General features: G+C 37.0%; 3 protein-coding genes, 1 non-coding gene and 2 pseudogenes across 9 annotated transcripts; 1 reads left to right on the forward strand and 5 right to left on the reverse strand.

The window, feature by feature from the left end:
* Positions 1 to 96: 96 nt before the first annotated feature.
* On the reverse strand, positions 97 to 1,471 carry LOC104762772 (receptor-like protein 57 pseudogene; annotated as a pseudogene). Its single transcript, XR_015588528.1, has one exon. The product of XR_015588528.1 is annotated as a receptor-like protein 57 pseudogene (transcript).
* Positions 1,472 to 1,904: 433 nt separating this feature from the next.
* On the reverse strand, positions 1,905 to 5,187 carry LOC104762773 (thioredoxin-like protein AAED1, chloroplastic). 2 transcript variants are annotated; one of them, XM_010486130.3, is made up of 7 exons: positions 4,762 to 5,187; positions 4,621 to 4,667; positions 4,396 to 4,510; positions 2,608 to 2,652; positions 2,454 to 2,513; positions 2,266 to 2,361; positions 1,905 to 2,160 (listed from the first exon to the last, which is right to left on the reverse strand). In XM_010486130.3, exons 1-7 carry the CDS (start codon positions 5,107 to 5,109, stop codon positions 2,041 to 2,043), a joined length of 831 nt encoding a protein of 276 aa, XP_010484432.1. In that variant the 5' UTR covers positions 5,110 to 5,187; the 3' UTR covers positions 1,905 to 2,040. The 2 variants fall into 2 exon arrangements, with proteins under 2 accessions (XP_010484432.1, XP_010484433.1); XM_010486131.3 differs by lacking the exon at positions 2,608 to 2,652 and having other exon boundaries at positions 4,762 to 5,184.
* A 158-nt stretch (positions 5,188 to 5,345) lies between these two features.
* LOC104763674 (F-box and associated interaction domains-containing protein) lies at positions 5,346 to 6,618 on the forward strand. The gene has a single exon (XM_010487018.2). It carries the CDS (start codon positions 5,373 to 5,375, stop codon positions 6,561 to 6,563), a length of 1,191 nt encoding a protein of 396 aa, XP_010485320.1. The 5' UTR covers positions 5,346 to 5,372; the 3' UTR covers positions 6,564 to 6,618.
* A 398-nt stretch (positions 6,619 to 7,016) lies between these two features.
* LOC104762774 (protein arginine N-methyltransferase 2) lies at positions 7,017 to 8,540 on the reverse strand. Of its 4 annotated transcripts, none has more exons than XM_010486136.3 (2): positions 8,258 to 8,540; positions 7,017 to 8,094 (listed from the first exon to the last, which is right to left on the reverse strand). In XM_010486136.3, exon 2 carries the CDS (start codon positions 8,069 to 8,071, stop codon positions 7,094 to 7,096), a length of 978 nt encoding a protein of 325 aa, XP_010484438.1. In that variant the 5' UTR covers positions 8,072 to 8,094; positions 8,258 to 8,540; the 3' UTR covers positions 7,017 to 7,093. The 4 variants fall into 4 exon arrangements, with proteins under 4 accessions (XP_010484438.1, XP_010484437.1, XP_010484436.1 ...); XM_010486135.3 differs by having other exon boundaries at positions 8,476 to 8,534; XM_010486134.2 differs by having other exon boundaries at positions 8,481 to 8,529.
* Positions 8,241 to 8,347, reverse strand: LOC147923174 (small nucleolar RNA snoR126). Its single transcript, XR_015589956.1, has one exon. It is a non-coding gene; the product is annotated as a small nucleolar RNA snoR126 (small nucleolar RNA).
* A 923-nt stretch (positions 8,541 to 9,463) lies between the features above and the next one.
* Positions 9,464 to 9,562, reverse strand: LOC147923175 (small nucleolar RNA snoR8a; annotated as a pseudogene).
* Positions 9,563 to 12,072: the final 2,510 nt, after the last annotated feature.

The following is a 12,072-nucleotide window of genomic DNA, read 5'->3' on the forward strand; positions in this document are numbered from 1 at the left end:
CACAAGTCCAAGCCAATCCCGTTACAAATTACAGAGTCTCTTAACAAAAAACAAAACAACACTTAATAGTTAATACGATTATAGAAAATAAGAAACTGTAACCAATAAAACTTGTGATTTTGTTAATATTATATGTACCCAAAGATAACCAAACATCTACATATGATCAAAGCATCTAAATAATTAGATCTCCTATTTTTTTGTATCTTTAGCTTTTGATATTCAAAGTGAAAAATTGGAAAAAAAAAAAAAAGACTAATAATGTGATTTAATTAAATTAGTAATCAGGCATAGAGTGACTAATCTTTCCTTCTTCTTCCTCCATCTTCTGCTCAGTGATCTTCAACCATATACAAACCCCAGTGAAGCTAATCACTAAGCTCGCGATTCCACTCCCAAGCCCAATCCCAACGATCGCCATTATCGACAATCCTCTGCTCTTCATCTCCTCCAACGGATACCCAAACAATTTCTTGTTCCCTGTAAACGAGCTCTCGTTAAATCTCGGCAAGTTCCCGTTTCTCATCGCCAGATTCGCCGGAATCTGACCGAATAATTTGTTATCAGAGACATCGAACGCTGATAACCTCGCGAGGCTCCCCAACTGCGACGGGATTTGGCCGGAGAGTTTGTTACCGTGAAGATCGATGACGTTTAAGTAAGCGCAGAGAGCTAGCTGCGGCGAGATTTCACCGGAGAGACGATTAGAGGAGAGGTTAAGAACAGCGAGGTTAACGAGGTACTGTAACTGCGGCGGGATCTCGCCGGAGATCTGGTTTGAAGACAGATCTAGGGATTGGAGATTCGTGCAATTAGAGAGGTACGGAGAGATTGAGCCACGGAGAGAGAGGTTCGTTAGTGAGAGTTTGTAAACCCTGCCGTTGTTGCAAGTGACTCCGTGGAGGGGAGAGGCGAAGCCGGTGCAAGGGTTTGAGAAGAAGGATTTTGTCCAGTTACGGAGGTTATTCGCCGGATCTTCTAAGCTCTGACGTAGATTCGTTAAGCACGACTCGTCGTTTGGGTCACCGGAGACCAAACGCCGTGCCGTTTCGAAACTTAGAAGGAGGAGGAGGAGGAAGAGTAACCGGTTACTAAACCGGTGATTAACCGGCATTGGAGATATTTTTTTTGTTTCAAAAAGGCTGAAGAAGAGCGAAGCTTTCACGTGACGATGAGTATTATTATTAGTATGAACAAAAATTATAAACTTGCCTTGTGACTTGTGAGTGATCTTCTTCGTCTTTCGGCCGGGTATTAATGCGCACGTTAGTTGTGTTCTTGGGCTCTGCGCATTATAGAGATTTGGTAGATTAGTATGTCTATGTCACTATCTTGATTCTTGGGGATTAAAATTTGATTTTAACAAAAGTAGGTGCTTTATATTATTTACGATACAATAGTCACTTTCATAATTTGCGTTTTAATCGTTTTTCAGCCTTAAAATACTTTATATGGTAAGACCAAGGTTTCATGCTTATTCATGTCACACCGCATTTGCGATTTTTCTTATAATTGTTTGACTATAATATGACATTAAGGTATTTAATCCAGTAGTATTATAATCGTATAATTCGTATCGTCAAGATATTATTCTTTCTTTTTACTTTTCCCCGACAAAATAATATTATCAGAAAGAATAGCTAAGAAAGAAGACTCATATCACAATCACAAACAAGTACGTACAGATATGTTTGTTTATATTGTTAAAAAATGTGCTAATATATCCAACGTGCCAGAGTTCAAATAATAACAAACCCATTTTCTATGCACTAACCAAAAAGACAAAATTTTATGCCAATACAAAAACAAACATTTGTCTTGTCTTACATAAGAAAAGACTTGTGTGGTTTGGTTTCAATGAATTGTCGACATCTTCCAAACTAAAAGAGCGGAGAACACTGGACTTGGGGACATATATTGTATTTGTGTTGATACTTTATCCAAAATTTAAGAAATATAGACAGACACTATTTCATACCTATACAGTGATTTGAAGTATTTAGGACAAACAAATTAGAGAGAGTTATGATCAAATATGTTTCAAGCAACAGCGGTTTTGCGGCAGACATTGATAACATCATCGAGAGATGGATGATCTCCAGTGCCTTCGTCTTTTCGACCGTACAACAGTTTCTTGCCTCTGAATACAAACGTACCTCCCTGATAGAAGAAGAGACAACTAATGATCAAACCAAAAAAAACAAACAACTTCATCTATAAATTTTTTTTTCCTACTGAAGAACTAAACAAACAAAAAAAAAGAACCTGTTGCAACACACTGCTTCTGTCTTCAGGAGTGGCTTCTATGGTGTAATTCTTTGTAGCTTCACGAATCTCTTTAAATCTTGAGAAGACCTTTTTCTGCAATAAGATAAGTTTCTAATATGTTTCACTATGAAACAATATATATACACAATCAAAACGGTAAAAAAAATGTCAGAGGCGGTTCATACACTAGCTGGATTGAAGAAAGTGCGGCCTAAACCGTAGTATAATCCAAGAACATCGTATGCCTGCACATTTAAGAAAAGCCATCCCAAATTTTCAATCACCATCATATCATAATTAAAGACATCTAGAAAAACAAGGTATGTACGTTTAATTTACCTTGCGTTCAGGATCCGCATAGAGACATTCCATGGGAAAAGGTAACTAAAACAATGAAAAACATTACTATTAATTAGACTCTCACTAGAGACCGTCGGCTTTGTGGGCATCCGCAAATCTCGGTCACCGACACACCTTGAAGTCTCCTCGACAACCTGAAGACGCTAAGACCCGACTCGACCAAGAACCTCCGAACAGCTAGCTTCTCCGGCGAAAGGATGGAGAAAGCGGACGGTCACAATCCAAATCACAGATCCGATTCCCCGAAACTGCAAGGAAAGACGCCCAGAGCAGCTACGAACCACCACAATCACTGAAAGGCGAGCCGAGATCTCGTCTTCCACCACACCGGCACGGCACTTCAGTGGACTGCTCCTTAGCACGCCGGAGAGGAAGAGAAACGGGTCACCTACTGCTACTACTATGACGAGACGACAAAGAAAGAAGAAAGCAGAGCCCTCTCACACCGCCGGCGAAAGCCTAGGGCGGCAGAGAGGCAAAACGGAATCAATCGGCGGCGGCTGTAGATCTAGGGTTTTTAGATTGCTTTGGACTTTTTTTGTAATTTCTCTTAATCTTTTTGTAAAAATGATTAGAGTTTCTCTCAACTTCCGGTGTCTTTCCGACCAAGTAGCGAGATAACAAAGCAGCTGAGATATGGCCAATCCGGATACGCACCCGGAGGTGATGATATGTTACTATGTGCTTCAATCTCTTATCTTGAATCGTTTAGCATTCTGGTCTAGTATGATTAGTATGGAAAAGCTTTAGCTCTTGCTGGTTGTGTTTGTCTCTTGGTCGGTTCAGTCGGATGTATTGTCCGTTTTAGGTTTATGACCGAAACATTGAAAGCCGGGAATTCCTAACTTTTCTGTTGATGCGCCTCTGGGTGTTGATGCTATTGGGTCAAGTTCTACACGCTGATCATGAGGAGCTCATAGCTTGGTTTTGATTTGCTCTTCAGGATTAGTTTTGGCTTTCTCTGTGTTAGTATTTGTTTTCGTGTCATTAGGTCAATTTAGGTGGTTTAAGAGATGATTTCACTCTGAGTTGTGGTGTGTTATCTATCTCATTGTGGTTAAAAAATGTAATGGTTCTCGATTAGGTAGCGTTGGATCCGTCTAGTGTTCCAGGGTTGTACTTGATCAACCATTGCATTTGTTTTGTGGTCCAAATCTTTAGAGGTGAATGTAATGCGTTTTTGGTTTGGTTGTAATACTTTTGGTTAATGGAAAGTTGTTGTTGAGAAAAAGAAAAAAAAAAATAGATTCTCACTATCTCGGTTGAGCAATAACGTATTGGCAAGCGGTGTCTTGAGTTTTTCAAAATTTCAGAAGTATCCTTTCCCTGTTATCATCTTTAATCTTTCTAATCTTTTGTGTATTCAACCACAGGAGAAACTCCTACTTCTAAGTTGGGAACTTTGCTATTATTATGGTATTTCTGATCTAATGCTATGAGCCTCCAAAAGTACAGTATATAAAGCAATGAAAAATACTTGAACGGAGGATGAAATCTAGCTAACTTTTCCCTGTTCGGTATCTCATGATCACTCACCCACTTCTCATTTGAAGGTTTACAAAGACCAAGCAAGAAACAATTAGTTTTAATGAATTGTAGCACAAAAGACTTGGTTTAGTCCCATCCTCGACTCATGAATTTGGAGGCACATATCAGCAGATATGCAAAGCCAACATAACGTAGATACCAAGATAGCATATATCCATGAGCTTACTGAGTTGGGATTATATATATTTTAAAGAAAAAGGAGAAAGATTTATAGTATACCCGAGTAGCAAGTATACGAGCCTTATCAGGAGTTCCAACATCAACAGCTATCAATCTAACACCAGCTGCATCAAATCTCGGTTTCGCTTCTTTCAAAGCAGTAGCAAGTTCCCAACTTCCATATTAAAAATAAAAAAAAAGAAACCAAATTCAATTATCAGTTCAATTTACCAGCAACAAAACAATACTCGATTTTCAGAAAATTCGTAAATCAAATCAATTTACCAGCAAACGCATCCGAAATGCCTCAAAAGCACAACAGCAGCGATTCCCTGAATATACAAAACACACACAATTCATCAAACGCTAATATCTGAAAAAGAATTTAAAAGAAGTCTTCTTTACATCGATTCGATTCTAACATACATCGTTCTGTTCCCAGAGATCACTAAATTGCACACGCTGGCCAGAAGCAGTGAAGATGGAGACATCGCCGAGAATCTCACCGATATCTTCTCTGTAATCTATGACTGAATCGGTGGCTCCAGTGGCTGCTCTCGCGGAAACCAAGCGGGGTCTAAAGATCGGCAAAACGGAAGTGTAAATGGATTTTAATTTGGTAAGAGGAACAGAAGCAATCGAATTCGAAGATGATGGTAACTGAAAGAAGGGTTTCGAGCATATATGAGAAACAGAGGAAGAAATGAGCGGCATAGAGCTTGGAGATCGTAGAGAGAGCATCGCCATTGGTGATGTTATTGAAACCAAAATCATAAATTTGGCTTATGGCACAAAGTGAAGGTCTGAAGGGAGGAGAGGAGAGGAAAGAATTATTAGAACAACACACCTGGCGAAGAAAGGACCGAGAACTAATCCAACGTCGTTTTAATAATGAGCCCATCTTTATATTTAAGGCCCAATTCAAAAATCCAAGTCCATTAAAACAAAATACGAAAACTGCAAATGTTTTCGATTTTCTCACTTTCCCCCCCAAATTGTTCGTCGTCCGTTCTCTCTCCAACGGTGTGTGATCCGCCATGAGTCCACGGCGGAGAGTTGTCAAGGAGGATCGTCTAACAATATCTCGGCGCAGTAAGCGAACGAAGATCTCGCCGAATGGAGTAGAAGAAAACACAGCCCAGATCCCAATTGAACTTGTTTTCGAGATACTCTTGAGACTGCCGGCGAAATCTCTAGCGGCTTGTCGTTGCGTGTCGAAGCTTTGGTGCTCCGTGATCAGCCGTCAGGATTTCGCGGAGTTGTTCTTGGCCAGATCTGTGCATCGCCCGCAGCTCTTGTTCACCTGCGAAAAAGATGGTAAGCTCTGCTTCTTCTCGTCACCACAACTTCAAAATCCGGATGAGAACTCGTCCGCCGGTTCTCTTGCGAGTTTCTCCTCTTCTTCTCTCGTCTCTCGTCCTATCAATGGCTTGGTATGTCTTGAGCGATTCGTTACGGAAACGAATGAAACGGTGAGAGTGATATGTAGTCCTAGCACGGGACAGTGCTTAAACTTGCCCAAACCGACGGCGTGGAGTGGGCTTCTTGTTACAAGCTTTTTCGTGTATGAACCGATTGAGAAACAGTTCAAGGTATTGTTGTCTTATCCAATTGATGAGCATCTAGTTCTAACTCTAGGAACTGGAGAATTGTCTTGGAGAAAGATTGAATGTTCCAAGCCTCATTATATTCCTAGGTTGTCTGAGATATGCATCAATGGTGTTTTGTATTATCCAGCTACCGATTCCTCTTCATGGAAGTACGTAATCGTTTGCTTTGATGTTAGCTCCGAGAAGTTTAGGTTTATTACAGCCATGGAAGATTTCATTGAAGCCGCGCATGACGGAGTTCTGATCAACTACAATGGTAAATTAGCTTCACTTGTTTCTGAAAAGGATTGGGTTGTTGATGGAAGAAGTAAAAGCATTGAGTTGTGGGTTCTACAAGATGTGGAAAAGCAGGAATGTATTAAGCATACCTACTTGTTGCCCTCTTGGTGGCAGGATATTGTTGGAACTGCTACTTGTAAATTTGTTGGATTGACCCCTTCAAACGAGATTATGTTGTCGCCGTGCTATCAAACTGTGCATTTCTACGTCTTCTACTTCAATATCGAGAAACAAACGATGAGAATAGCTGCAATACGAGGAATGGAAGCGCTTCAGGGTCACAGAGTCCTCACCTTTTTAGACCATGTAGAAAACGTTAAGCCTATCCTTATGTTTTAGTTTGGACTTTGGTTTTTTTGAGATATTTGTAACAGAGCTAGTCCGTGCTCTTGGATCTTATTACTGTTCTTATCTTTTTGGATGTATGTTAATGTTAAAGATTCAACAACTTCGGAAGTTTCTGGATGTATGGGATGATCATATTACTCTTCTTCTTATCTTTTTGGGTGTATGTTAGGTTCTGAACCCAAAAAATAGCATTGATTCACAAATAATCTGCTAAACAAGATACTCCCCACGCTATATAGTCAAAACAGAGGTACATTATCTTTGGTTTGAGTTACATTATCTTTGGTGGGTTCAACATATGGTTGTCAATAAATGTAGGTTGGCAAACATGTCCGAAATTTTGTAGATGTACACAACACCATAAATTATAGGATCGTCAATAAGAATGAGTCTGACACAGATTCCACTTCGATTCAGTGACAACTAACCTCACAAACTTATCAGTAATAAACAAACCAAAAATCTAGCTTTAATGAGTAAAAAAAAAAAGTACAACAATATCACAAGTTTGCTAAATTTGTTCACTCACTAAACTGACAAACAGGGAGATAATAAGTATCAAGCTGCCAATACTTTTGCTTGACACCTTCCCAAACTTCATCCCCAAGGCAATCCTTAACCGGCAATGGAATCAACTGAGTGCTAAACCCTAAATTCTCAATCTCCAAAGTCACCAAATTGCAATATACAACATGAAAAAACGCATTACTCCCACAAAACCCATTGAAATACGAATAAACACCCTCGGGCTTCAACAACTTGGGAAGATTCTGATGAAACTCTCTCAAATCTTCATAATACTCTCCATAAGTATCAAAAAAGATCCCATCAAAACGATCATCAAGCTTATCAAGAACATCTTGCCACCTTCCAAAAACAATCTTCACATTCTCTTTCTCTTCCCAGCCAGATTCAATCATACGCTTATACACCTCAGGATGAGCTTCGATGATCGTGTGCTTACTCGGACCATACTGTTGTATCGCAGTATCGACAAGTCCCATACCGAAACCAACGTTAAGAATGTGACCACCGTTGATACAAATCGCTTTAGCGTGAGCTTCCATTAATGGTTTTTCCCAAGCCATCATCACACCTTTGCTTTCACTATCCATGATCTTGTCTTCACTGAAACTAACTCGATCTTGAAGATACTCTTGGTTAGAGTACTCGTTCTTGGTTTGGTTTCTTGCGATTGTTCCTAAGATAAGCTCTGATTGGATCCCCGTTTTGAGAAGAAGATCGAAGGCTTCTTGGTGTCCTTCTTCCATGGCGAAGTCTCCTGCTGAGAGACTCGATGGAGTTAAAGCGTTCCACGGAGCTCCGGATTCGAGTAACGCCGTTACTATCTCTGCGTTTCCGATTTTAGCGGCGTGCATTAACGGAGTCAGACCTTCGTTGTCAAAATGCGTAACGTCGGCTCCGGAGTTTATTAAAGTTTGGACCTTTATCAAGTCGCCGGATTTAGCAGCTAAACATAACTGATCTGCTTCTTCCATGGGCTTCGATTGTGTGAAGCCGTCTGAACAAAACAAAGCAAAACTTTAATTAGAAATTGAAATACAAAATTTGTAAGCATAAATTAGGATCTATATGATAATCAATCATCAATGAACAATCAGAAAAAAAGAATCTTAAAACAAAACCGAATTCACAATTTAGTATTTATAGGCTCAGACACGCACAAAAAGAAGCATCATGAAACAATTACAAGAGTTTTTTTAGGTCTCTCAAGTAAGTTTCAGCATCGAGAAATGTTGTTGTCATCACCGCCTCAATAATTTAAAAAAAAAAAAAAAAGTTTGGATATCTAAGAGATTAATAAACAGGTATGTGGAAGATGATGAAACGAAATTAAAAATTTACAAGAAATAGACATTGAGAAGATGAAGTTGTGGGTTACTTTGCCTTTTCTGATGCAGCAGAGTGGTGGACTCGAGGGAGAGAGAATGCGAAATAAATAGTGGTGTCTTCTATTTGGCAGTTTATTATATATATATGTGTCGGCGAAATTACAGTTAGGGTTTGATTGGACCTTTATGGGCTTATATCTGATTTAAGTCGGTGTGCTTTTAATGGGCTTTTTTTGTGGACAAATCAAAAGTATCATACGGAAAATGAAAATGATGAATCCTTGACTCCATTATACTTACTAGATTAAGACCAGATTTTGCCTCTCCCACACAACCGATAAAATTGGAATGATACATAGAATGATAGGAACTCCATCTTTAAAGATAGCAATGTTACGTCACTTCCATCTTTTCTCATAGTTTAAAGATAGCAATGTTACGTCAAATGCAGGAACTTGTTCCAAACTATTTTACCAAAGGAACTTATTTCGTGACTTCAGGGACACTAAAGTTCAGGTTTGAGTATTAAGTTTTATGCCATCATATTAAATCTGAATCACAACTTCCAGACTTAATCGAGTAAGTAATCATAGTCTTGTCAATAACACACATGACTAAATGAGGCATATGGACGGTGGACCAGTAAACAATTTTGACAAATGTCCTTCAAAGTCCATTGCAAGGGAGTGAGTTAGGCCCTCACTTACTGAAAATTCCAAATTCTTATATGTTATTGACTTGCCATTACGATGGAATCAGATGAACCGACTCGTGAGCCGCTTCACTTCTTCCATCTGCAATGGATCATTAGCCAAACCCACGAGACATGTCTTCTTGTCTAAGGTAAGTTCATAAATCTTCCACTTATTCCCATAAGTTGCCTAGTTCTGTATTTACGGTAGTTGTTTCTATTTTATTAAGATTGTCTATTGGAAAAACAAACCAAAACTCGCCTTTATAGGTACAGCTAACAACAAACCTAAAACTAAACTGATAAAAAAAATTTGGAAAAAAAAACAAAAAATAGATATTAGAGAAGAGAGCTCATATTCTATGGGTGTATAATGAGTCTATCATGCCCAGAAACCGAGCAGATCAGAATTTTTAATTCTTATTGTTTATAATCACCGCTCTCTTCTCTTCTCCGATCAAAATTTTGACAAAATCAAATCACAAAACCAAAAAAATATATATATATATAGGGACGAACTGAAAGAAAAATATTTCTGAAGGAGGCGTAGAGTTATGTTATGTATGGCTGGGTGAGTGTTTTACACAGAAGTGATTAGTGTCTACTATATATATATATTTACCCAATGTGAGCTAGGGTTTCATTGGGCCAATCATGGGCTTATAATTGTATGAACTTGTACATAAATAGGCCTGCATTTATGGGCCTTCGTAAGTTCAGTGTTGTACTATGGATTCGCTCACGCTAATTTTTTCTTCTCTAGTCTTTGTCATGATTTTTCTTTTTCACCAAGGAACTCTAGAATAAAAGAGACACTTTGATTGAATGGAATGAAGATGTTGTAAGCAAAAGTATAGAACATGTGCAAGATGGGTTTCTGCACAGGACCATATAAATTATTAAAATTAAAACCATATACTGTATATCATTATTGGTTCATATTTAGGTGAAAATAAACTAAAGTATATACACGATTTGCAGCATGACTTCTCGTGAAGCAAAATTGTTTGTAGAAAGTTAGGTTTTTATATTGGTTACGTGCAGGTGCAGGAGACACCTAATTGTATTAAAACGGTATATACACGATTTGCAGCATGACTTCAAGCAAAATATTAGGAAAAGCAGCTTTCAAATTTGCTAAAGATAATTTTTAAGAGGTATAAAACTATTTTTCTTACTATAAATTATAAACTAACATATGGTCTCTGACCTAACACGACTTTGTATTCAGTTACATAATTACGTAGTATTTATCCAACTTTGAATTAATGTACTAAACGGGAAAGAAAGAGAGATATATATTAGGTTTCTTGTAGAAAGTAATCTTTTGCTTCTTTTTTTTAACGAATTTAAGACATCTTTGTAATCTTTGTGTCTTTTCTCTTACATCTTATATTATCAAACACTTGTCTTGATTTGATGATCCATATTAAAATAATTCTTATTAGCATTTGTTATATATATATGCAGGCTCGGCCCATCACCAATTCTAATGAAACATTTGTATTGGGTCTCAAAATTTCGAAACTCATTTTGGAGATTTTTTAAAAAACTAATAAAGCCTCAAAACCTCCTAATTTTGTAAAAAGGCCTCCTAATTTGAAAAATGTCCAATAATAGACTCCCAAAAAATTCCAAAATTAGTTAAAAGACCTCATAATTTAAAAATATCCTATAATTAATAAAATAGGTTTTAAATCAGAAAAAGTCTCCATAATTAACAAAAAATCCCAAAATTTTAGAAGTTAATACATAAATTTTTTTGACAACCTCATATAGTTAACAAAACAAATATCAGCTTTTAGTATTTTATTATTTTTAAAAAAGAAAAAATCCTATTTTTTTTTCTTTATTGGGCTTCCGATTTCACCTGACCGGCATTGTATATATGCAATCAACCACACATAAGCTATTAATCCATTGAACCGATACTAAGAATAGAACACGTTGAAGTGATGCTGTGTGGTGTGGCTACAGTTCACTCTTTCATTTCAGCATAACAGGCATATATATTCACTATTTTAAAATTCATCAAATAAATGCTTGCACGACAAATGTTTTGTTGAAGTCTACTAATACGAACTCTTATCAGCACTTTGTGGCAAGGTAAATCAAACGTCCATGCAAAAAAAAAAAAAAAAAAAAAAAAAACTGGTTTAATGAGTATACAAAGATTTATCATATGAAATCTGAAAGTATATGTAAAATTTTAGAAGAAACTTTTGTATACCAGAACAAAAAAAGTATGCAGATTTTTTTTATTTTTTTAACATGCATGTAGCTTAAATACATGACGATGAGTTCAGATTTCAAAGATAGCGCCTAATTAATCAAGACATGGCCGATGAAGTCACAAACCATCGCTATCTTTGATCTCCTAACTTTGTAAGGAAATAAAGAAAACAATCCACATGTTAACATTTGTATACATTAAGCCTTCTAGCAAAAAATAAAATTCGTATACATTGCGCATAATAAAGCATGTGAATCGCTATGGCTAGTAAAAATGAAACATATGCATTGCACTCAAAGCTTTAATAAAGCTTATAGGATAGGGATGGCGACGCTGTCTCAAAGGCTCAAACTATTTTAAAAATTGCTATATGACAAATTTGATATTGTAATATTAATTAAATATCCTAACTAAACATTCAAAATCGATATCCAGGATTAAAAATTAAGACAAGATATTATGCGTGCATTGTTTTGGACGTGTTAAAAACTATATAAAAAAAAAACCAATCAAAATTGACAAAAGATCACATAGTTTGGTATTTGATCCGGATAGCAACACGCAATTGAATTTGAACCACTTACATAATTTCATATTACAATTAGTGACATATTTCTAATTTATAACACTTTTGTTGTTCTTTTATAAAGCTGAGGTGAATTAAGTGATATATGTGGTTATTTAACTATCGATGTTATATTTCATTTATAAAATAAATTTTAG

The sequence above is a fragment of the Camelina sativa genome, chromosome 18 (genome assembly GCF_030686135.1).
Source record: "Camelina sativa cultivar CO46 ecotype springtype chromosome 18, ASM3068613v1".
NCBI classification, from domain to species: domain Eukaryota; kingdom Viridiplantae; phylum Streptophyta; class Magnoliopsida; order Brassicales; family Brassicaceae; genus Camelina; species Camelina sativa.

What these genes read in the sequence shown, in the direction of transcription:
- LOC104762773 (XM_010486130.3), bottom strand. Translation starts at nt 5,109, where the DNA reads ATGATTTTGGTTTCAATAACATCACCAATGGCGATGCTCTCTCTACGA. An exon ending in ATGCGGATCCTGAACGCAAG is followed by an intron (nt 2,514 to 2,607) that starts GTAAATTAAACG and finishes TTAAATGTGCAG; the next exon opens with GCATACGATGTTCTTGGATT. An exon ending in GAAGCAGTGTGTTGCAACAG is followed by an intron (nt 2,161 to 2,265) that starts GTTCTTTTTTTT and finishes TTCTTCTATCAG; the next exon opens with GGAGGTACGTTTGTATTCAG.
- LOC104763674 (XM_010487018.2), top strand. Translation starts at nt 5,373, where the DNA reads ATGAGTCCACGGCGGAGAGTTGTCAAGGAGGATCGTCTAACAATATCT.
- LOC104762774 (XM_010486136.3), bottom strand. Translation starts at nt 8,071, where the DNA reads ATGGAAGAAGCAGATCAGTTATGTTTAGCTGCTAAATCCGGCGACTTG.